Source organism: Mercenaria mercenaria, chromosome 9 (assembly GCF_021730395.1).
Source record: "Mercenaria mercenaria strain notata chromosome 9, MADL_Memer_1, whole genome shotgun sequence".
Classification (NCBI taxonomy): domain Eukaryota; kingdom Metazoa; phylum Mollusca; class Bivalvia; order Venerida; family Veneridae; genus Mercenaria; species Mercenaria mercenaria.
Window position 1 is genome coordinate 42,780,302 of NC_069369.1, and position 25,220 is coordinate 42,805,521.

Below are 25,220 nucleotides of genomic sequence, written 5' to 3' on the forward strand. Positions count from 1 at the left end.
TAATCAAACTTTCATTTTTTTCTGCGAATATAGATTATACAATGTCTACTTTAACGTCTTTCTATTGATCTCAACACAGTGCTCTTTTCGACCAGGATAGTACTATACTATTCACGCCTGTTCAGAATTACATATCTGAGAGTAAGAGATTTTCATGATACATTGCTTTTTCTTTGAGATAGTATTTCCCTATATATACTTTTCTCTGTCCTTCCACTTTCTAATTACTTTAATCTTTTATACTTAACGATGTTCTATATTTTTTGTCACTATTATTTTTATAATAGACAGATACTTGGATATGACCACTTCCTAATACGAGTATAATATAATGCTCTCTTGTATTTACATACAAACCGTATTGTCGGCTTAAGGAGAAGAATTCTGTAAGCCATGTCTTTCATTCTCATACAAACCGTATTGTCGGCTTAAGGAGAAGAATTGTGTAAGACATGTCTTTCATTCTCATACAAACCGTATTGTCGGCTTAAGGAGAAGAATTGTGTAAGACATGTCTTTCATTCTCATACAAACCGTATTGTCGGCTTAAGGAGAAGAATTGTGTAAGACATGTCTTTCATTCTCATACAAACCGTATTGTCCGCTTAAGGAGAAGACTTGTGTAAGACATGTCTTTCATTCTCATACAAACCGTATTGTCGGCTTAAGGAGAAGAATTGTGTAAGACATGTCTTTCATTCTCATACAAACCGTATTCTCATACAAACCGTATTGTCCGCTTAAGGAGAAGAATTGTGTAAGACATGTCTTTCATTCTCATACAAACCGTATTGTCGGCTTAAGGAGAAGAATTGTGTAAGACATGTCTTTCATTCTCATACAAACCGTATTGTCCGCTTAAGGAGAAGAATTGTGTAAGACATGTCTTTCATTCTCATACAAACCGTTTTCTCATACAAACCGTATTGTCGGCTTAAGGAGAAGAATTCTGTAAGACATGTCTTTCATTCTCATACAAACCGTATTGTCGGCTTAAGGAGAAGAATTCTGTAAGACATGTCTTTCATTCTCATACAAACCGTATTGTCGGCTTAAGGAGAAGAATTCTGTAAGACATGTCTTTCATTCTCATACAAACCGTATTGTCGGCTTAAGGAGAAGAATTCTGTAAGACATGTCTTTCATTCTCATACAAACCGTATTGTCGGCTTAAGGAGAAGAATTCTGTAAGACATGTCTTTCATTCTCATACAAACCGTATTGTCGGCTTAAGGAGAAGAATTGTGTAAGACATGTCTTTCATTCTCATACAAACCGTATTGTCGGCTTAAGGAGAAGAATTGTATTAGACATGTCTTTCATTCTCATACAAACCGTATTGTCGGCTTAAGGAGAAGAATTGTGTAAGACATGTCTTTCATTCTCATACAAACCGTATTGTCCGCTTAAGGAGAAGAATTGTGTAAGACATGTCTTTCATTCTCATACAAACCGTATTGTCCGCTTAAGGAGAAGAATTGTGTAAGACATGTCTTTCATTCTCATACAAACCGTATTGTCGGCTTAAGGAGAAGAATTGTGTAAGACATGTCTTTCATTCTCATACAAACCGTATTCTCATACAAACCGTATTGTCCGCTTAAGGAGAAGAATTGTGTAAGACATGTCTTTCATTCTCATACAAACCGTATTGTCGGCTTAAGGAGAAGAATTGTGTAAGACATGTCTTTCATTCTCATACAAACCGTATTGTCGGCTTAAGGAGAAGAATTGTGTAAGACATGTCTTTCATTCTCATACAAACCGTATTGTCGGCTTAAGGAGAAGAATTGTGTAAGACATGTCTTTCATTCTCATACAAACCGTATTCTCATACAAACCGTATTGTCGGCTTAAGGAGAAGAATTGTGTAAGACATGTCTTTCATTCTCATACAAACCGTATTGTCGGCTTAAGGAGAAGAATTGTGTAAGACATGTCTTTCATTCTCATACAAACCGTATTCTCATACAAACCGTATTGTCGGCTTAAGGAGAAGAATTGTGTAAGAATGTCTTTCATTCTCATACAAACCGTATTGTCGGCTTAAGGAGAAGAATTGTGTAAGACATGTCTTTCATTCTCATACAAACCGTATTCTCATACAAACCGTATTGTCCGCTTAAGGAGAAGAATTGTGTAAGACATGTCTTTCATTCTCATACAAACCGTATTGTCGGCTTAAGGAGAAGAATTGTGTAAGACATGTCTTTCATTCTCATACAAACCGTATTCTCATACAAACCGTATTGTCGGCTTAAGGAGAAGAATTGTGTAAGACATGTCTTTCATTCTCATACAAACCGTATTGTCGGCTTAAGGAGAAGAATTGTGTAAGACATGTCTTTCATTCTCATACAAACCGTATTCTCATACAAACCGTATTGTCGGCTTAAGGAGAAGAATTGTGTAAGACATGTCTTTCATTCTCATCCTTTCCATAATATCATATTAACTTGTTGTTGTAATTGTACCAATCTGTCTTATGGGAATCAATATGTTTAAACTAAATTACTGTTGAAAAACGGCGTTAAACCAAAACAAAACGTGACGACATGCGTGAAACTGACGTCACAAAGGATGCCACGCAGCCGATATGTAATTTGAACGTCAATATGGAAAAATATGGACGTTTTAGGTTTCATTGTAACTTAACGGAATGTTCAGTCGAGTATGTCACGTGAATAATTTTCTTTATAAGTCGTTTCGATCATCTGGGATACAAATAGAATCGTGCGCGACTGTACTGTTTTAAGAAAAATATGCATATAGTAGAAAGATTATTTAGTATTTTCCTGTACAATGCGGGATGTATTTGGACTCCGGCCCAAGTGACTGGTAATTTACCTTACTAAAATATGTTCTCCGGATGTGTACTCGTCAAAATATATTACCATATTGTACAGAAAAATGTTAAATAACCTAATATATATCCATCAGATCTACTTGGAAAATTCCTATAAATATTTCTTGGCAACGAAGGGTATTTATATTGACTGTTAGTAGTGTTTATTTTAAAATTAATATTCAGCCTCTTTATGTGAGACATATTTGTTTTTACTTAAATGTAATTGATATTCAACCAGGAGTTGTAATGCGGATTATGTAATTCATATATGTTTATGATAGTATTAATTCCAAAAAATAACATTCAACTAAGCAAGTAATGAATGCTTTTATGATTAAAATAAAACAAATACCCACACAGTGCTTTTTTACTCGTAAAATGAAATATATGACCTTCATAATGGTATGAGCGTTAATTAATGCTAAACTGGTATGATCTCTGTACGAAATTGCGTTTTTCTTTAATATTTGTCTACGAAACATAAAATATCTGACATTTCGTAATGGAATTTCTATTTTCGCATTTAAATGGAAAATGCGCATATTTCTCAGTGATGGCACCAGTACTGTTCCGTATAAAACATGAAATGATCAACAGTAAATATCAACCTATAAATTATACACACCATTTAAACAGTCAGGCACTTCTAAATGGGTCATCGATTTTCTTTTCTGAACGACTATAAAATATTTTGTCATTAATCCGTAAATGGGTTTGTTTTGAAGGAAGACAAACAAGTCAAGTACATTGAAATTCATTTATTTTATAATAATAATGCTCACATATATAGATTTCAAATAATAATAAAACATTTGCATTAACAAATACACCACGACACAAACAGATTAAGCACGTTCTTTATTAAACAATGCGAATTGATTTAATTGACAGAATACTGGTTTTTGCTTCTACTCAATGATTCGTGTGATTTATGAAAATCTAAAATAGGCAGGAACAAACTAGGCTTTTTATTTGATCAGTTGCGAGAACATGATCAGAAACAAATACAGTTTACAATTCATTTTAGTATCAGGAATGTCAAGCTTGTCTACGTCCATTCAAGTACTTTTCTCAATAAGTGTTTTACATGATTAGGTATTAAAGCATTTCGCGTGGTTAACACAAAAAGGTACCATAACCTTATTTAATTATTAGCATTTGGTACCTTTTTACATTAACCCCGCCGTGTAGCAAACGGAAAGACTCACATGGAAACGTTATTTAAAAAGAGACGTGTTTATTACAACCTCTTTCCCCACTATTTGTTTATTACAACATCATCCATCACTATTTGTTTATTACAATCTCTTTCCCCACTATTTGTTTATTACAACCTCTTTCACCACTATTTGTTTTTACAATATCTTCCACCACTATTTTCATATCTTTTATAGATGGACATACCTTGCTTACGAGCTTCGAAACTTACACAGTCGCCCCAACCATCTCCCTAACTATATGTACGACTTTCTTAATTTCGACTACCCACGGTATGTCTGCCCTGTAGTACGAAGCAAAATGATTCTAATTACCAGTCTCAGATGACAAGATGATTTGTCAAGTAGTTTTTGCAATATTAGATATCATAGAGAAATTAACAGCTAAACAATATGGAACAGAAAGAAGTTAAAAAGAACATGTCCATTTTGCATGAAATACTTGAAGTGCCTTTCATTATTAAATGGGTTTCGTAACGAGACTCTCGTCCTTAAAGAGTAACAAGTGCTTTTATAAATAGCATAAGCTTTTTTCTCTTCATAGTTGACATAATCAGTCGATCATCTTGATAAATTTAATAACAAATTACTGAAACAGTTTTCAACTGAAACGAACGTGACACAATGCAGTATAAAAAGTAAAGCTGCATCAATACGTAAATCATCAGGTTTAGATAATGTTACCGATATTTTAAGGTATTCATGTTATTTCTAAAAAGCGGCCAAATGAAAAAGTGACAACTGCATATCGCAATGCTTTATTGGATGGAAGACTACTTGTTTTGGCGGCCAACAGCTGTCTCTATAGCGGCCAACAGCTGTCTCTATAAGGATCAAAGGGGGCTTTATTGGACATTCCCTAGCCAGGTGACGTTCCACCTTGACATTCTACCTTGAAAATTACTTAAATATATTTTAAGTCCTCAAGAAAAAAACACGTTAACAATTATGATAAACAAACGACTGCTTTCAGGATAAAGCGATGCCTAATAATTCATTTCCAGTTGTAAATTATCAAAAACAAATAAAATCAGTTGCGTATTGAAAACCTGAATATATAAGTAACAATTCACAAGTAACAATCAAAATTACACAAGTAACAAATTAATGTCAAACTTTGGCAACGTGCACATGTTTTTTGGTGTATTTGAATATAACATTAGATTATATACTTAGCATTAGCAGTATGATTATTGCATAAAAGCATCAAATAATAGTTGCACTGACTTTTTCTGCCACTGATAATGATCATGACCTTTTGAAAATGTACATCCAAAATGTTACTGATGTTTATTTATGATCAGTTGAAGAAAAAAGAATATATTTATTCATACACACTATGACGTAATGACTGACGTTACTTGAGTACAATGGAATGAAATAAGAAGAATGTTTTAAGATAGAAGCAAAAATCTCTTACCCTACAGAACAAAAAAAATAAAATACATTTTCTTAAATGGCAATGTCACACATTCGATGGAAGGTATTTATATATTATTCTCTTTAGTTTTATGTAAAGAAACCGTGGATATGATTAAATGCAATTTACTCCATAACTGTAACAAAAAGTATTGCTCATACACATATTTGCGTGAAGTAAAATATCATAAATATATAGAGGATAATTGTTGGTTTCGGTGTAATATCACGTTATAATTTCATCGAGTGGGCACCAAAAGTGATATTTTCACGAGTGGCGCAGCCACGAGTGAAAATAACAATTTTTGGTGTTCACGAGTGAAATTACCGTGATATTACATCGATACCAACAATTTTTCTGTTTATTTTATGTCTAAAACTCTACTTTTGTTGTGTTTATTTCAATAAAGTGTCGAAATTTGCGGGAAATTTTATCAGGAAGCATCGCAAAGATGACGTCATTTTAACGTTCAATCGTCATATTGTTTTCGGCTTTCAGTACGCTCGGTAAACTTTTTGACGTTAATCCGGGTATCAGATTTGATAATTTTCACTGAGTGGCCAGTGAGTTTATCAGGATATAATTCACCGTTATATTTCGATAAACCACCGAAAAACATAAAATAAATTCAAATATTACATATATAACATAATGTCCTTGATAAAAAGGAAGGTTGTCGAAGGTACACAACCGACAAAATGTATAAATGTGCATGACGTCACGCGACAATTCATTGTTCTGTGCACAGTTGAAGATATAGTTACATACCCAGTAAACTTGATGTGCCATTCATAAAATATTTCGAAACCTTGATAACAAAGAGGCAGTCAATACCATACTACGGTGTACCGTTCGAGTGTGCCGGTTCAAATACATGGGTATAGTACGGTGTCCCGTTAGGGTCATCGCCACAGCTAGAAACAAAAGTACGATACTACAATGTTAAAAGTCGAAATAACAAAACTACAATGGTGAAAAATCGAAACACGATGGTGAAAATATGAAACTGCAACTACAATGGTGAAAAGTCGAATAATTTACCTTATCGGTATCAGATGACCGAAACAATAGAAATTCTTTCAGGACATGGATAGAAAAAACAGCAAATCAACAGTTAGTTCTTTATTGTTTTAATTCATAATTTGTTAGCTACAATATAGAAAAGCCTTATTTTTTTTTCAAGAAAATCGAACGGGAAGGTAGAAATAACAGCAATAACAGTTATTTTCATCTGTCAAATTCGTCATTAGTTTCTCAGAAATTCAGTTGCCATGGTTTATCACGTTTTGACCATAATCAGATCAGTGCGCATGGGCGACAGAAAGGCGATACTACTGCGGTGAAAAATCGACAGTACGATGGTGAAAAGTCGAAAGTACGATGATGAAAATACGAAATAATTTCGACTATTCACCATAGTAGTTTCGACATTTCAACATCGTCATTTCGTGTTTTCATCATTGTGATTTTGACTTTTCATCATCATAGTTTCGTTATTTCGACTTTTCATCATCGTAGTATCGGTCTTTCGTTATTTCGAGCTCAAAATATGCAGTGATGGCCTAACGGAACACCGTACTATACGCCGGTATTAGAACCTGCACCCTAAGTCATGACATACAGGCAGTCAATACTACACCCAGGTATCTGAACCCGTACCATCTAAATAGAAGTGACGTCAAAGTGGCAGTCACTACTATACCAAAGTACCTGAAATTGCACAACCTACATATAAGTGATGACAACGTGGCTGTCAGTACTATACCAAGGTATCTGAACCTGTACAATCTAAAAATAAGTGATGGCAAAGAAGTCAATACTACACCCAGATATTTGAACCAAATAATCCGCGAAAGATAAGTGGTGGCAAAGAGTCTGTCAGAACTATACCAAGGTATCTAAACCTGTACAATCTAAAGATAAGTGATGGCAAAGAAATCAATACTACACCCAGGTATTTGAACCAAATAATCGAAAGATAAGTGATTTTAAAGAGTCTGTCAGTACTATACCAAGGTATCTAAACCTGTACAATCTAAAGATAAGTGATGGCAAAGAAATCAATACTACACCCAGGTATTTGAACCAAATAATCGAAAGATAAGTGATGGCAAAGAGTCTGTCAGTACTATACCAAGGTATCTAAACCTGTACAATCTAAAGATAAGTGATGACAAAGAAGTCAGTACTACACCCAGGTATTTGAACCAAATAATCCGCGAAAGATAAGTGATGACAAAGAGTCTACCAGTACTATACCAAGGTAACTAAACCTGTACAATCTAAAGATAAAGTGGTGGCAAAGAAGTCAATACTACACCCAGGTATTTGAACCAAATAATCGAAAGATAAGTGATGGCAAAGAATATGTCAGTACTATACCAAGGTATCTAAACCTGTACAATCTAAAGATAAAGTGGTGGCAAAGAAGTCAATACTACACCCAGGTATTTGAACCAAATAATCCGCGAAAGATAAGTGATGACAAAGAGTCTACCAGTACTATACCAAGGTATCTAAACCTGTACAATCTAAAGATAAAGTGGTGGCAAAGAAGTCAATACTACACCCAGGTATTTGAACCAAATAACCGAAAGATAAGTGATGTCAAATAGTCTGTCAGTACTATACCAAGGTATCTAATCCTGTACAATCTAAAGATAAGTGATGGCAAAAAAGTCAATACTACAACCAGGTATTTGAACCAAATAACCGAAAGATAAGTGATGACAAATAAGTTGTCAATACTACACCCAGGTATTTAAAGGTATTATTGCTACAAACGAACGGACAGGAAATCCTAACTAAGAATTTATCGTTAGTTTATCTTTTACAAAAGTGTGTATGTAAGCTTTTTCTAAATTTAAGTAGATAAGTATTTGTAATATTGACATACAAACCTAAAGACAAATAATCATAACAAATTGAAGAATATATTCATAATTCAGTAACCAGTATCATTGCAGTATTAGAAAAAATAAATTTAAACCTTATTACTCCCACTACAAACTTGTCGGATTCGCATCGTTTCACGAATACGGACTCGGTCCACAAGCTTTGTACACATGGAAATACCGGCCTAAATTATCCAGCAATTTTTCTGCTTACATGGCGTTCATTTTTTGTTTGCTACTTTATAAAGCAGTAATCTTTTCCTCCATTAGCGGGTGTTTTGATTCGTGTGAAGTTTTCGACCCGTTCTCTTGACGAGTCGTTATAATTTCACTGTTCGCTGATGTGCCATTCTTCGTCTTCTTTGGAGTTCCATAACGAAAGCTTCTTCCGTCTCTATTAAAACATCGACAATTTTTGGGGAATAAAATCTTTTTAAAGGCATTGCGGAATTCTGAGTTAAAAATGCTATAGATGATTGGGTTTAAACATGAATTAAAATATCCTAGCCACGTGAGAATTTGAAACAGAATGATTGGAGCACACTTACAATAAGCTTCTATCAAGTTCAGAATGAAGAACGGTAACCAACATATTAAAAACACACCCATTATTACTCCGAGTGTAACAGCTGCTTTATGATCACTTAATCTAGACGCTTGTCCAGAACCACGTTGTTCTCCAATGTGATTATGCACGAGAGTACTGTTTATACTGCGCACCTGTTCACGTGCGTACATATATAATTTACAATACAATGCTAACATCACAATGCATGGAAGATAAAAACTGATTGAGGATGACACGACGGCATAAGTCCCGCTTATCTCCAGATAACATAGCTCTGGTGGAAGAACTTTATCGTAATCTTCGGGACTTTTATGCCACCCTACATTTATAGGTATAAACGACAAGATTATTGATATCGTCCATACAAGGCTTATTGCGATAGCCACCTTCTTCCAGTTCATCCATCGCGCGTATTTCAGTGGATCACGAATATGAATGTACCTATCTAAGGAAATAACACACAGATTCAATATAGAAGCCGTAGAGCCCATAACATCCGAAGATATCCAAACGTTGCAATATGCGGAACCAAACATCCATTTTCCTGTTATGTCATTTACAACTGCAAACGTCATAACCATCAGCGACACCCAAAGATCAGCTACAGCCAGTGAAACTATAAACATATTATTTAGCCTTTTCAACCTGCGGTCAGTGAATACTGCAATACACACTAAAATATTTCCGGCTAATGACAGAAATATTATTAAACACAGAAACGTTCCTATCACTACTTTATTTGTGACGTTTTCCTCAACACCATCTCCAGATGAATCTGACGAATTTGTGGACGAGTTTGCTGAAGCAGTTATTGTTGTAATCAGTGAAGATTTGGTTGGACTGACGAACATCGCTGATAACGTGCTTCTTCTGCCTCCATCCACTACAGTATAATTTGTCAACATGATTATCTCTTCCAGTTCTCACTAAATCACTAAACGTCTTATTTCCTTTCCAGACATTCTCCAATTTTTGTTCATATGAAATTTAATATGATAATAGTGTTTCCATAAATTGGGTCTTACGAAGACCGCTTAAGCAGTAAATTTATCCACTAAAAGTTAAACCGCTTCCTTTACACGAATTTTTTCCATTTAAAGCGTTTTGTCATTTATGAATAGTAAAAACTTCTAAATGAAATTCACCAATAAATAGATTTCGGAAAGATGAAAAATATATTTTCCCATCCGCGGGTTCTTATGTCAATAAAAGTATTGAAGTTTTGATCGATTTCGCTTACTTATGTATTGGTATTGAAAGCGGGTATCCACGCTATTGAAGACTTAGAAGCGTTGTTTAAACATTTATTTACTTATTTTTCAAGTATATATATACACTATTCAGTAGATAGAAAAGAGATCGGCTGACGAGCAGTTTTTGATTTAAATGATTTTTGGAGAATGACTGTCAATTTAATTTGTTTAATGAGTTCGGATCAGTTTTGGCCAATCTCTTGTAATAAAACATGCTTTTCAAATAATTCTACTTGCTTCCACACGATCTTTTATTTTATTTTTCATATTCTTTTCACAGCAAGGCGCCGGTTGTCAATAAATGTTTAATAAATGTCATAATTATTCATACCGTTTTTATGACAAAACGACGCTTTTGAATATTCAATCAATTAATCAGCTGAAAAGTCTTTTTTTAAATGGAAGGTTAATGTAATTTCACACCTAACAATGACTACGAAAGCAAAATTTCAAATCGTATTATACGGGGAAGAAGTCCTTCAATGCTCCATTCAATTTATAAATAGCAGCGGTTCATTCATTGCTTTTCATGTACCATCTCCTTTCTACAAACAACTCCGCTTTACCAAGTAATGAGAAACAAACAACACAAATATAAAATACGATTGTTAATTACCGTCATCCTCTCTGTTTATTCATTACTTAATCTCGCACGTTCTATTTAAAGCGCGTTAAACGTTTGTTGCATTTTATTTTTTTATCACAAAACACAAAAGAATTCTATTTCAGTACTGAACAGTCACTCCCTGTTATAATTTCTGAATTGTGCAATTTGTCGCTTAGGGTAAATTTGTGCTTGCAACCAGACGCTAAAAACACACATTCAACTTTAAACGTTGTACAAGTTTGCTAACTTTAACATCAATCTGCGGGGAAGATTTATTACTTCCTACATAGGTTTCCCCCACTTTGTGTTATTAAATCATGTATGTTTTCCTAATCCTGCAAGTGCAACTCCAGATATATCAGTAAGAAGTCAAGCAGTTTCGCTGCTGTTTTCTGTAATATATTTCAGACTGGTATAATCCACGAGTAAAAAGAGTTGTTTTTAATTCGTTCAATAGGTAAAATAGCAAATGTCATGCGGGTAACTTCTATTAACTAGTCGATGGCTTTGATATACTGCCGATTACTTTCTCCAATGTCATCAAACTTTTAACATATTAAATACAGTTCAATGACACGTCAATCAAAAAACGGTTATAATATTTCGGGTACTTACTCTCGCTGTCATCAAACTGCTCATTAAACGATTTTGTAAACTATTTTATTCCAGTATGTTATCAATGGAAAGGTTGCTCCAATTTACAGTTGACTTGAATATTATAATATAATGTGATCATCTGCGTAGATTATTTTCTATTAAGGTCACAGTGGTTTGAGTCTACACTATCGTGTCCGCCAAGATTTGTTCAAAACCTTGGGTAACAAATCCTTCTTCTTGCTAATTAATGCAAATATCCTGCAAAACTTTTGTACTTTATGTAAACTTATTTGTCATACACCGTTTGCGTAGGAAGAGTTTGAAGCATACATATGTTTACTTTCCCGTCATTGAAAATCGTCTATACTTCCCAGTTATTTGTTTTCATATTTCTTTGAGGAATGCCGCCTTCCTATAAACACGATGTATGTATAATTAAACCCTTTTATTGAAATCCAAACATCTGAAAATAAAGGAAATACAACAATTATTACATAACATAACATAACATAACTTTATTGGCATTAAATGACATAAATACATTTATAGCCTCTTACATGTGTATAATACAATAAACCTGTAAATTACAGAACAAGAATAGTACTTGTTTAAGTGTACATACTGGTTAACAATCTGTCTAATTAAAAGCTTTTAACACATTAGCCAAAAGGGAAACTTCTTAAGTCATTAATTATATTAAACTGGAACATGCTTTAACAGTAACGTGTTATATGAATATGTGCAGAACATACTTTTTAATGTTTCAACCAGGATGTTATGAACAATTTAAGCTGTGTGTCGTTCATATGTAATAAACAAAAGCTGTAAAATATAACGTTTAAGAAAATAATATTTTTCACCGCAAGTGAGAGATTGTTTTTAAGTGGAAAGGTCATCGATAGTGCACAAATAGTACTTTAAAATAACTGGAGAATGAGCAGTTTTCCGTTCAGCTTTAATTGATTCTTATTCTTTACATAAACAGTTACTTAGAGAATATTCACTATGTTCTCCGACTAATAAAAAAAAAACTATTTAAAATTGAAACTATGCATATTTCGCCAATTATCAATGTCACGGACACCGTCTATCTTAAATAGGATCATTAACGGTAATAGCAACATTAAGATGAACAAACGTGTCTTAATATTGTAGGGGGATTGGATATAGAATATGTATGTATTTCTTTAAACAGAACTTACATAAATGTAGTTGATATATAGATCTTGAACAAAATTTGTCGTTATAATTCAATTAAAGCATTATATTTTCAATATAATGGAGACGAGGCAAGTGATCTAAACTGTTCAACGATTATTTGTTTTGTCTGATCTTACAGTTGACTTCGAACCTATCACTGTACATATTGATCAAGCCTAAAAAAAGTCTTTGTTTCCGGTGACATGCTAAAATAAAATTAGGGTAGGTAGGTCAGAAAAACTGTCACTGTAACGATAACAATGTACCCAAACCTGTCACTATACCGATAACAATGTATACAAATTTGCCACTATAACGATAAAAATGTACCCAAACCTGTCACTGCAACGATAACAAAATACCCAAACCTGTCACTGTACCGATAACAATGTACTCAAACCTGTCACTGAAGCGATAACAATGTACCCAAACCTGTCACTGTAGCGATAACAATGTACCAAAACCTGGCACTATTGCGATAACAATGTACTCAAACCTGCCACTGTTGCTAAAATAGCGTACCCAAACCTGGCACTGTGGCGATAACAATGTACCCAAACCTGTCACTGTAACAATATCAATGTACCCAAACCTGCCACTGTAGCGATAGCAATGTACCCAAACCTGCCACTGTAGCGATAGCAATGTACTCAAACCTGTCACTGTTGCGATAACAATGTACCCAAAGCTGTCACTGTTGCGATAATAGCGTACCCAAACTTGTCACTGCGGCGATAACAATGAACCCAAACCTGTCACTATAGCGATAGCAATGTACCCAAACCTGTCACTGTTGCGATAATAGCGTACCCAAACTTGTCACTGTAGCAATAGCAATGTACTCAAACCTGTCACTGCAACGATAACAATGTACCCAAACCTGTCAATGTAGCGACAGCAATGTACTCAAACCTGTCACTGTAACGATAACAATGTACCCAAACCTGTCACTGTAGCGATAGCAATGTACCCAAACCTGTCACTGTAATGATAACAATGTACCCAAACCTGTCACTGTAGCGACAGCAATACATTCAAACCTGTCACTGTAACGATAACAATGTTCCCAAACCTGTCACTGTAGCGATAGCAATGTACTCAAACCTGTCACTGTTGCGATAACAATGTACCCAAACCTGTCACTGCTGCGATAATAGCGTACCCAAACCTGTCACTGTAGCGATAACAATGTACCCAAACCTGTCACTGTAATGATAACAATGTACCCAAACCTGTCACTGTAGCGATAGCAATACATTCAAACCTGTCACTGTAACGATAGCAATGAACCCAAACCTGTCACAATAGCGATAGCAATGTACTCAAACCTGTCACTGTTGCGATAACAATGTACCCAAACCTGTCACTGTTGCGATAATAGCGTACTCAAACCTGTCACTGTAGCGATAACAATGTACTCGAACCTGTCAATGTAGCGATAGCAATGTACTCAAACCTGTCACTGTAACGATAACAATGTACCCAAACCTGTCAATGTAGCGATAGCAATGTACTCAAACCTGTCACTGTAACGATAACAATGTACCCAATCCTGTCACTGTAGCGATAGCAATGTCCTCAAACCTGTCACTGATGCGATAATAGCGTAGCCAAACCTGTCACTGTGGCGATAACAATGTACTCAAATTGTCACTGTAACGATAACAATGCACCAAAACCTGTTACTGTAGCAATAACAATGTACTCAAACCTGTCACTGTTGCGATAATGGCGTATCAAAAACCTGTCACTGTAGCGATAGCAATGCATACAAACCTGTCACTGTAACGATAACAATGTACCCAAACCTGTCACTGTATCAATAACAATGCATCCGAACCAATCACTGTACTCATAACAATGCTTCCAAGACAATAACTGCTCCGATAATAATGCATCCAAATCTTGTCACTGTACCAACAACAATGCTTCCAAATAAATCACTGTTGTGATAACAATGCTTCCAAACCTGTTCCAATCACAAAACTTCCAAACCTATCACTGTACCAACAACAATGCTTCCAAACCTGTTCCAATCACAAAACTTCCAAACCTATCACTGTACCAACAACAATGCTTCCAAAATTTGTTACTGTACCGATAACAATGCTTCCAAAACAATGTCGACTGAGAACAATGCATCCGAACCAATCTTTACACAGGTTATATTCAATACTTATGATCAAACCTCAGTATCAATTACAATAATTACAAATCAGTCATCGCACCGATAACAATGCTTCTGAACCAGTCGATGCACCGGATACAATACTTCAATAGTATTTTGTTCCGATAACAATGCTTCCGAACCAATATCTGTATTGAAATGTTCAATGCTTATTATTAAAACGCTGTGCCGACATCAGTCTCTATGCCGGTAACAGTGTTTCGGAACAAATCTCTGTCCAAAACAATGCTTCCAAACTGAACTCTGTACAGTTAAACATCCTATTTACCAATGTTTCTAATTAACAATGCTTTGGAACAAACCACTGTACCGGTAACTGTGTTTCCGAACAAATGTATGTACCGGTAATAATGCTTCAAAATAATTGTATGTACCGATAAAAATGCTTCCAAACAAATTTATGTACCAATAACAATGCTTCGGAAAAAAATCTCAGTACCAATAACAGTGCTTTTTCGAACAAATAAATGTGTGTTGATAACAATGCTTCAGATTCAATTAACTTGCATTTTTTCCACTAACTTCGTGATCCGTTAATGTCAGCAGAAGCAAGATAAACAGATTATCACAATCAATATTATACTCGAAAAGTGTTAAACCAAATATTCGCCGTTGGGACGGTCACCACTGAACGTCACGTATAAACTTTCTATAACAAATTCTATGTGTATTTAACTTAACTTATAAACAATATACGATATACACATGTAAAAATCCACAGTCGCAACACTACAAGTAAGTTGTAAAATGAAAACAAGCATGTTGCCGTACTGGAATAACAGATTGCGATCAGTTAAGTGCTTATTGATAAAAATAACATTTTAGCAATCTTTACTAAGCATTTATTTAAAGATAAATTAGGCGCTAGGTGTTAAACTATTATTATCGCAAAATATGTCGTAAAAAAGTAATAAAATGGATTTAAATAACATTTTCCTGCAACTTGGCGAAAGTTTTTTATCACTTTTAGCAGGGTTCGGGAAAGAAATTACCATCATCGATTTCCCCTTTATTCTCGCTAAATCTTCGACATTTCTTACAAACCCTTGTGTTTTTTGTTCTTATTAAAATTCGAACTTTACATACATTTACACACATATGTTTACACAGTATCAGGTAAGGAAATATATTAAAGTTAAAGGTACTTCACTGTTGGTTCAAATCTATCTTATTTTACATTGATTGTAAAGAAAACTCAAGCACTTTTTCCTGGATTTCAAAGAACGCAAAAGAACATCTGTGAAAAAAATGCATAAAAATTGTGCTATTTCTTTTTCTATTTTCTCGTGTTGAGCTGCTACAAACCTGATTATTGCATTTGTGCACAATCCGGTGGACTGATTCAAACTTACTTGTTGAAACATACGTTTTTCCTCTAGTACATGCCTGCTTGTTGAGGAATATCAGGGTTTTGCACAGTATGTGCATCAAATATAAATATTTTAGTAGTGACCCACTTTTACTAAGTTAATTCCCTGAAAAACAGAGAAAAATTGTCCACCATGACCTTTAAATACATACGATATATAATGAACGAATAAAGTTTTGTATATACGGTGGTTATGTGATGATACTTAGCGGTATTTACTTTGTCAATATTGAAAAGCTCTTGGATCAAGTTTTGAATAATATGCAAATATGAAATGGGCCATATCATTGCAAGTTTTAATCTAATATGACCTCACTTACCTTCCCGCATTCATATACACTTTTACAAATCTCAATGTATAAGTTTTCTCTTAATACCAGAGATTTCGTTTTTGCAAATAAAGAACATGCATTTCAGAGTTAAGTAAGTATTATGCGGGAATATCAGAATTAATTATTTTTCAATCCTCTAGCTTCGGATTAATATTAAAAATCAGATAAAACATAAAATAAAATAAGACAACCGGTAGGGATAATATCTGCTGCTAAATATGCTGCATATTCTAAATTGAAATTCAATTGATGAACCCGCATATTCTCCAAAAATCCTTCCACCTATCAGTCAGGTTTCATGAAAAAAACTTGCACTTTGAAAGTTAAAAAAGGATCAATATTTTGTGACCGACATAATTCTGCACTTGTTCCGAAAAAAAGGAAGTGAAATGAGTAGAGTTTCCTAACATGAAACTGACGAAAGCAAGTTTTTGCTGAAATTAACTGACTTGCTTATTACCAAATCTATTCAACACGAGTTACGCTCGAGGTACCTTCAAAATTTCAACGCAGTTGAAAAGCATACTAAGCGATTGGTCATCACTAGAAATATATACTCATATATGAGTATAACCCAGAAATATATACTCACCGAGTATAACCAAGAAATAAAGATTCACAGAGTGTGACCTAGAAATATACTCATTGAGTATAACCCAGAAATATATACTCATTGAGTATGACCTAGAAATATATACTTATTGACTTTAACCAAGAAATATATACTCACTGGCATGACCTAGAAATATATACTCACTGAGTATGACATAGACATATATACTCATAGAGTATGACCTAAAAATATATATCATTGAGTATGACCTAGAAATGTATACTTATTGAGTATGACCTAAAAATATATATCATTGAGTATGACCTAGAAATGTATACTCATTGAGTATGACCTAGAAATATATACTCATTGGGTAAGACCTAGAGATATATACCCATTGAGTATGGCCTAGGAACTTATTGAGGGGCCTCCGTGGCCAAGTGACTTCAAATACTCAATGAGTACTTGCCCTCCACCAATGTCGGTTCGAGTCTCACTCCGAGCGTTGAATTCTTCATGTAAGGAAGCCATCCAGCTGGCTTAAGGAAGGTCGATGGTTCTACCCAGGTGCCCGACCGGTATGAAATAATGCATGGGCCTTCCTCCACAATGAAGACCAGAAAGTCGCCATATGACCTATAACTGTATCGATGCGACGTTAAACCCAACAAAACAAACAAATATACTCACTAACTATAACTTAGAAATATAATCTAATTTAGTATGACCTAGAAATATGTCTCATTGAGTTTAACCTGTAAATATATCTCATCGAGTATGATCTAGAAATATATACACATTAAGTATAACCTAGAAATATATACTCACTGAGTATAACATAGAAACATATACTCATTGACTATACCCTGGAAATATATATTCTTTCACTAAAACCTGAACCTAGAAATATAGTCATTGTGTATAGCATAATATTAGATACTCACTATGTACAACCTAGATATATATACTCATTGAGTATAGTCTAGAAATACATTTACATTGAGAATACAACTGATATTAGAAAATATTCTCATTGAGTATAGTCTAGAAATACATTTACATTGAGAATACAACTGATATTAGAATATATACTCATTGAGTATAGTCTAGAAATACATTTACATTGAGAATACAACTGATATTAGAATATATACTCATTGAGTATAGTCTAGAAATACATTTACATTAAGAATACAACTGATATTAGAATATATACTCATTGAGTATAGTCTAGAAATACATTTACATTGAGAATACAACTGATATTAGAATATATTCTCATTGACATAAACAATCTGATTTATACTCAAACAATTGTAGTCAAGTGCATTTTTATTTTGTTCATTTCGAGTACAAAAGTTGACTACGTACATATTATTTTGATATAAAGTAAAACAAAACATAATTTATTTTTTGAACGTTTTAACTGGTTTCTTCCATTTATAGATAGCTGGTTTATTTATGACAATTTTCTATCAATAGCTGATCATTTCAAGGCTGGTTTATTTCACGATAATTTTCTATCAATAGCTGATCAGTTCAATGCGAGATTATTTCACGATAATTTTCTATCAATAGCTGATCAGTTCAATGCGAGATTATTTCACGATAATTTTCTATCAATAGCTGATCAGTTCAATGCGAGATTATTTCACGATAATTTTCTATCAATAGCTACTCATTTCAATGTGGGATTATTTCGCGATGATTTTCTATCGACAGCTGAACATTTCAAGGCGGAATTATTTCGCGATATTTTTCTATCGATAGGCGGGATTGTTTCGCGATTGTTTTCTATCGACAGCTGATCATTTCAAGGCGGGATTATTTCACAATTATTTTCTATCGATAGCTGAACATAAAAAGATGGGATTATCTCGCGATTATTTTCTATCGATAGCTGATCATTTCAAGGCGGGATTATTTCGCGATTATTTTCTACCGATAGTCGCGATTAATTTCTATTGATAGCTGACCATTTCAAGGCGGGATTATTTCGCGATTATTTGTATGGACCTTTTCAATGCGGGATTATTCTGCGATTTTTTGTGTGTGATTGCGATGTTATATTTTAGAAATGTAAAGGAACATACAAATTTATACAATTTTACGGGAACAAACATGTCAAAAGTGGGAAGCTGAAGTGTTTTTCGATGTTCGGTGTGCAGTTTTGTACGTTTTTGTTTTCAATGTTCCAACAATATACTTTTTATTTCTGTGCAGTTTTGTGTATCTGTAAAATGGCAGGACTGCATTGTATACAAGATAAGCACATTTAAAGTTTTCAAAACCAATGACATCAAATTTTAATAAGATTGCCAAAGCCAAATACGTTTGTTGACATACCATATAAACATTCTAAAGGACTGTTTATTTGTGTATATAATCTCTTTTGTGAAGACTATTATATTTAAATTTTAATTGGATAAACCCGTAATAAAATAAATACAAAAAGTTGATTTTGTAAGACGGATATAAGTTTATCTGTTGTCTGTTAGGTAGAGTATTGTTTGCATGGAGGTAAAATTGCCGTTTAAGAACAAAAACACAATGAGATATATTGTCATTTTAAAGCAAATGTAATTGTATAAATAAGAATAGACAGGATATATAATTTTACAAATAATTTCAATTTATTCATATTTCATTGTATAAGGCATTTATCTCTGTATACCACCTAAATCTTTATAATTCTCCAATTGGGAGTGATTTTATATTTTATATAATTCTAAACTGTCAAACAGTTTTGCCGAAATATATAGGCACTATATCAAAAAATGTCTGAAGTCAATTTATTCCTGCTCTATTAAGTTCATTACAAGTATCTCTATTAAATTTCGATGAGATATATTACTGAACGTTCTGGCTAATAGTAGCTGTACCTATTCATGAGCATATCATGCAAAATAAACATTAAACCTTATACGACCTGATTGATTGTTCTTTCTGTACTTATTTGCTTGAATGAAGTATATGTCGAATAAAAAAAACCTACAGAATTTATGGTATTGAAAACGGTACTCAACATACATGGTAAAAATTAGCGGATGTATTTGATCCAAATGAGTTTTTAAATTTACAATTACCCATCTTCATGAAGATAACTGAATGGTTACGAATATTTTACATTCTAACACGACCATACTTTTAGAGCAAAATCTATCTCGGGTTATCCTGCAATAAACCGAACTTGAACTGTGCTGCCCGCGCAACGTGTTTTGACCAAATGCTGCGGCGTAGCACGCAGTTGTAATTTATGTTTGATGAAATTACTCCTCTGATTCTCGTCTTACGTTTTTCGGCGTTAGCTGAATAACATGGATTTTGACCTAGATTCTGTAGTAATCGGGACACGGAACAGGTGCGCGCTGAGAAGATAAACCCTTTAATAAGTCTTAAATGACATTGATTATCAGAAAGCACATATTAAATGGAACATATTTAGTAGTTTTGTTACCCTAAACTAAAATGATATATTCTTATTTAAAGTTTTTAGTAATTTATCACCGCTGGAGAAATCGAAAGTAAACTTCTTTCCCCGCTGCGTACCTCGCTTATTGATGAATGAATTGTGACTGGTTGTAACTGTAGAGTCAGTGTATCCGGTGTCGTACTGTACGCGCTTTCGCACACACGGCAAATTCATGTTCTTCGTGAAAATAAAGCAGAAAAGTTAACAATTCTTTGTTATTATTTCATGAAACTGAGTTATTCCCTACATAATTTGACACCAGGGGTATTTCCCCACTGGAGCCTCGCTCTGGCAAGTGCAGACAAAAACAATAACAACACCAATGGAGGCCAGAAGGTCAGCTGAAAATTTTTAAATTTCATGAAAATAATGACTATGCAAACAACAACAATGTGCAAATTAAATTTAAAAATCACTATTCCATCATATATTATGTAAGTATTTACCTATTACTTTACCCAAATAAAAAAGATTTCAACATTTATTGAAGGTATCCCAATCTGCAAATGTTTGATTTTTTGCTTTAAGTTTTTTTTAAACTGAGAACTTAATCAAGTAATTAGAGTTATGGGGGTCACTACTAGTGATTTAAAAGCTAGGGTTTTATTTTCATGTCAACTGCTTTAGCCTTTTCCAGTCCAACTAATTGTACGCTTGTCGACATATTGTGCTAGTGGGTTACTTATGGGGGATTCTGACCCAACACGGAATTATTTCAGAATCAGCCCAGGACGTCAAATCATTTTGACCTCCTATCACTGAAAGGATACCTCTTGATCATTTGAATTTGCTGCTTAGTTGAAATATTTGCAAATGAATAATGTGTTCGTATATGCATATCCAAATATTTTCTGTCTGTACATCTTGTTTAATTCTGAATTTTTCTTGCGCCAAACATGATTACCTCTACGCCGTTTGTCTTTTTAAATACGTTTCTTGTTTGAAGTAAGTCGTGTTAGAATCGAAATAGACCTTTCTAACGTAAACGTAATTACGAAACGGAATACTGAATTCGTAAAGTTTAGGCTAATTTGTGGACTAGGGGAGACAATTTCATCCAATAGTAATGCAATAGTATCTCCCTTAGACCATTATTTGCAAATAACATTTACGGATTCAGTAATCCGTTTCCGATTTACGTTTACGTTAGAAAGGTCTAATATTAAGTATATAAATAAGGTTTATTTATTTGCCTTCGCGATATATTCATACGCATAAGAACTCCAAACTCGGGTTATTCTACGATAAACCTAATTTTGATACTTATTATTTCTTTAATAAAGCACATAATTAATTCAATCGACCTTCTGAATCATTTTATATACACTCTGAAAAAAGTAGAAACATATATAAGCCATTCTTTCTAAAAAAATATACGTCAAAACAACAATATAGGAGAGCGGTGGTCTAGCAGTTAGGGTGTCAGCCGCTCAACCCGGGGGTCGTGGGTTCAAGCCCCACTGGAGTCATGACTACGCCTTCTCATATGACATCAGTACTGGTTTTACCAGGAAGCGAACTACAAACAATTATAAATCATATTATGCATTATAGTTATCCAATCATACGTTAGAACTGATCTTAGCATGTCAGAACTGATCTTAATACGCCAGAAGTAATCTTAACACGTCAGAATTGATCTAAGTACGTCAGAATTGATCTTAATATATCAGAACTGACCTTAGCACGTTAGAACTGATCTTAACACGTCAGATTTGTTCTAAGCATGTCAGAACTGATCTTAGCACACCAGAACTGATCTTAATACATCAGAACTGATATCAATACGTCAGAATTTATCTTATCACGTCAGGACTAATCTCAACACGTCTGAACTGGTCTTGATTACGTCAGAACTGATCGTAGTATGCCAGAACTGATCTTAGCACGTCGGAACTGATCTTAATTTGTCAGAACTGATCTTAACACGTCAGAATTGTTCTAAGCACGCCAGAACTGAACTAAGCGCGTCAGGACTGATCTTAATACATCAGAACTGATCTCAATACATCTTAACCTCCTCGATAGCCTAGTGGTAGAGTGTCCGCTTCGAGTGCGGTAGGTCGTGGGTTCGATCCCCGGCCGCGTCATACCAAAGACGTGAAAAATGGTACCAGTAGCTCCCTTGCTTGGCGCTCAGCATTAAAAGGGAAACTGGCCTCTTCTCTCATACCCTCGTGGCGATGGATTCCGTCAGGAATGAGATGTCGAGAGTGATTAATATAAGTTGTAGAACTTCCTTCGCAATCGACCTAAAATAAATTATGTATAAACTAATACATCTAAACTGATCTTGGTACGTCAGAACTGATCTTAGCACGACAGAACTGATCTGAACACTTCAGAATTGTCCTAAGCACGTCAGGACTGATCTTAATACATCAGAACTGATCTCAATACGTCTAAACTGATCGTAATTCGTCAGAACTGATCTTAATACATCGGAACTGATCTTAAAACGTCACGTTTGTTCTAAGCACGTCAGAACTGGTCTTAGCACGTCAGAAATGACCTTTATACGCCGGAACTGATCTTTATTTTTCAGAACTGATCTTAGCACGTTAGAACTGATCTCAATACGTCTGAACTGATCTTGGTACGTTAGAACTGATCTTGGTACGTCAGAACTGATCTTAATAAGCCGGAACTGATCTCAATACTTCTGAACTGATCTTGGTACGTTAGAACTGATCTAAATACGTCTGAACTGATCTTAGTACATTAGAACTGATCTCAATACGTTTGAACTGATCTTGGTAGGTCAGAACTAATCTTAATACGTCTGAACTGATCTTGGTACGTCAGAACTGATCTTAATACGTCTGAACTGATCTCAATACGTCTGAACTGATCTTGGTACGTTAGAACTGATCTCAATACGTCTGAACTGATCTTAATACGTCTGAACTGATCTTGGTACGTCAGAACTGATCTTAATACGTCTGAACTGATCTCAATACGTCTGAACTGATCTTTGTACGTTATTACTGATCTTGGTACGTCAGAACTGATCTTAATACGCCTGAACTGATCTCAATACGTCTGAACTGATCTTTGTACGTTATAACTGATCTTGGTACGTCAGAACTGATCTTAATACGCCTGAACTGATCTCAATATGTCTGAACTGATCTTGGTACGTTAGAACTGATCTTGGTCTTAATACGCCGGAACTGATCTCAATACGTCTGAACTGATCTTGGTACGTTAGAACTGATCTCGGTACGTCAGAACTGATCTTGGTACGTTAGAACTGATCTCGGTATGTCAGAACTGATCTCGGTACGTCAGAACTGATCTCAGCACGTCTGAACTGATCTCAGTACGTCAGAACTGATTTTAATACGCCAGAACTGATCTTGATTTTTCAGAACTGATCTTAGTACGTTAGAAATGGTCTCAATACGTCTGAACTGTCAGAACTTATCTTAATATGTCTGAACTGATCTTGATACGTCAGAACTGATCTTAATACGTCTGAACTGATCTTGGTACGTCAGAACTTATCTTGGTATGCGAGAACTGATCTAAATACATATGAACTGATCTACATACGTCTAAACTGATCTCGCTACGTCAGAACTGATCTCAACACGTCTGAACTGATCTTGGTACTTCAGAACTGATCTTGGTACGTCAGAACTGATCTTAATACGCCGGAACTGATCTTGAGTTTTCAGAACTGATCTTAGTACGTTAGAACTGATCTCAATACGTCAGAACTGGTCTTAGCACGTCAGAACTGACCTTAATACGCCAGAACTGATCTTATTACGCCGGAACTGATCTTAATTTTTCAGAACTGATCTTAGTAAGTTAGAACTGATCTCAATACGTCTGAACTGATCTTGGTACGTCAGAACTGATCTTGGTATGTCAGAACTGATCTTGGTACGTCAGAACTGATCATGGTACGTCAGAACTGATAAAATTTCATCACCATTTATGAACACCACATTTTGTACCAATATAAAAGGCTCAGGTGCATTCGCATTATTCTATTATGGTTTATATCAATGATTGTGTACATACAAAACATATTCTATCATTTGATTTGGGATATAATTCAAGGTCATATAGCGACTTTCAAGCTTTTTCATGGATAATAGAGAAAGACATAAAGTGTCCCTCCGAGCATAATTACAAACACAGGTAGGTACCGGGCAGAACCATCGACGTTACGGTATTCGGGTAGAACCACTGAGCTGGATGTCTTCCTCAAATGAAAAAGTCTTACTTCTTAAGTAAGCGAGGTTTCGAACCCACAGCGACGAGGGGCATGTGGTTTGAAATCAGTTACCTCAACCATTCGGCCACGGAACCATCTACAAATTATAAATATAGTCATACAAACGTTACAGATATGGCTATCGTTATCTATTACATAAATATAATATCAGTTCATGTTTTATGGTATGGTGTTACATTATTTTCCGTAAAGCTTTCGGCTTTCGCACGTATACACTAGCATATCGTTTGTTCATTATTTTCTTGTTGTTTATAGTGAAGTTTCGGCTTTCGGTAAGTATACTGAAAGGGTAACGAAGCATCTGAGGACGTATTTCCAGAGTTATTAACTATACATGTCTAGTCTTTAGACGGAAACGACGCCGGGAATAATTCGATAGTTTTGTAGAATTACCGTCCGAGGAGGCATTCTTTTCTGCAATGAATAAACCCATATCTGTGGTTATATCATCAG

The 25,220-nt window shown here is 34.7% G+C and overlaps 1 protein-coding gene across 4 annotated transcripts in view; it reads right to left on the minus strand.

The window, feature by feature from the left end:
• Positions 1-3,591: 3,591 nt before the first annotated feature.
• LOC123546995 (dopamine receptor 1-like) overlaps positions 3,592-25,220 on the minus strand; it is a 527,538-nt gene continuing 505,909 nt past the window's right edge. For all 4 annotated transcript variants that reach the window (XM_053551313.1, XM_045333716.2, XM_045333717.2 and 1 more), the window contains one exon: positions 3,592-11,867. In XM_053551313.1, the coding sequence (XP_053407288.1) occupies positions 8,620-9,852 (1,233 nt within the window). In that variant the 5' untranslated portion in view covers positions 9,853-11,867 and the 3' untranslated portion in view covers positions 3,592-8,619. The remainder of the gene's footprint in view (positions 11,868-25,220) is intronic.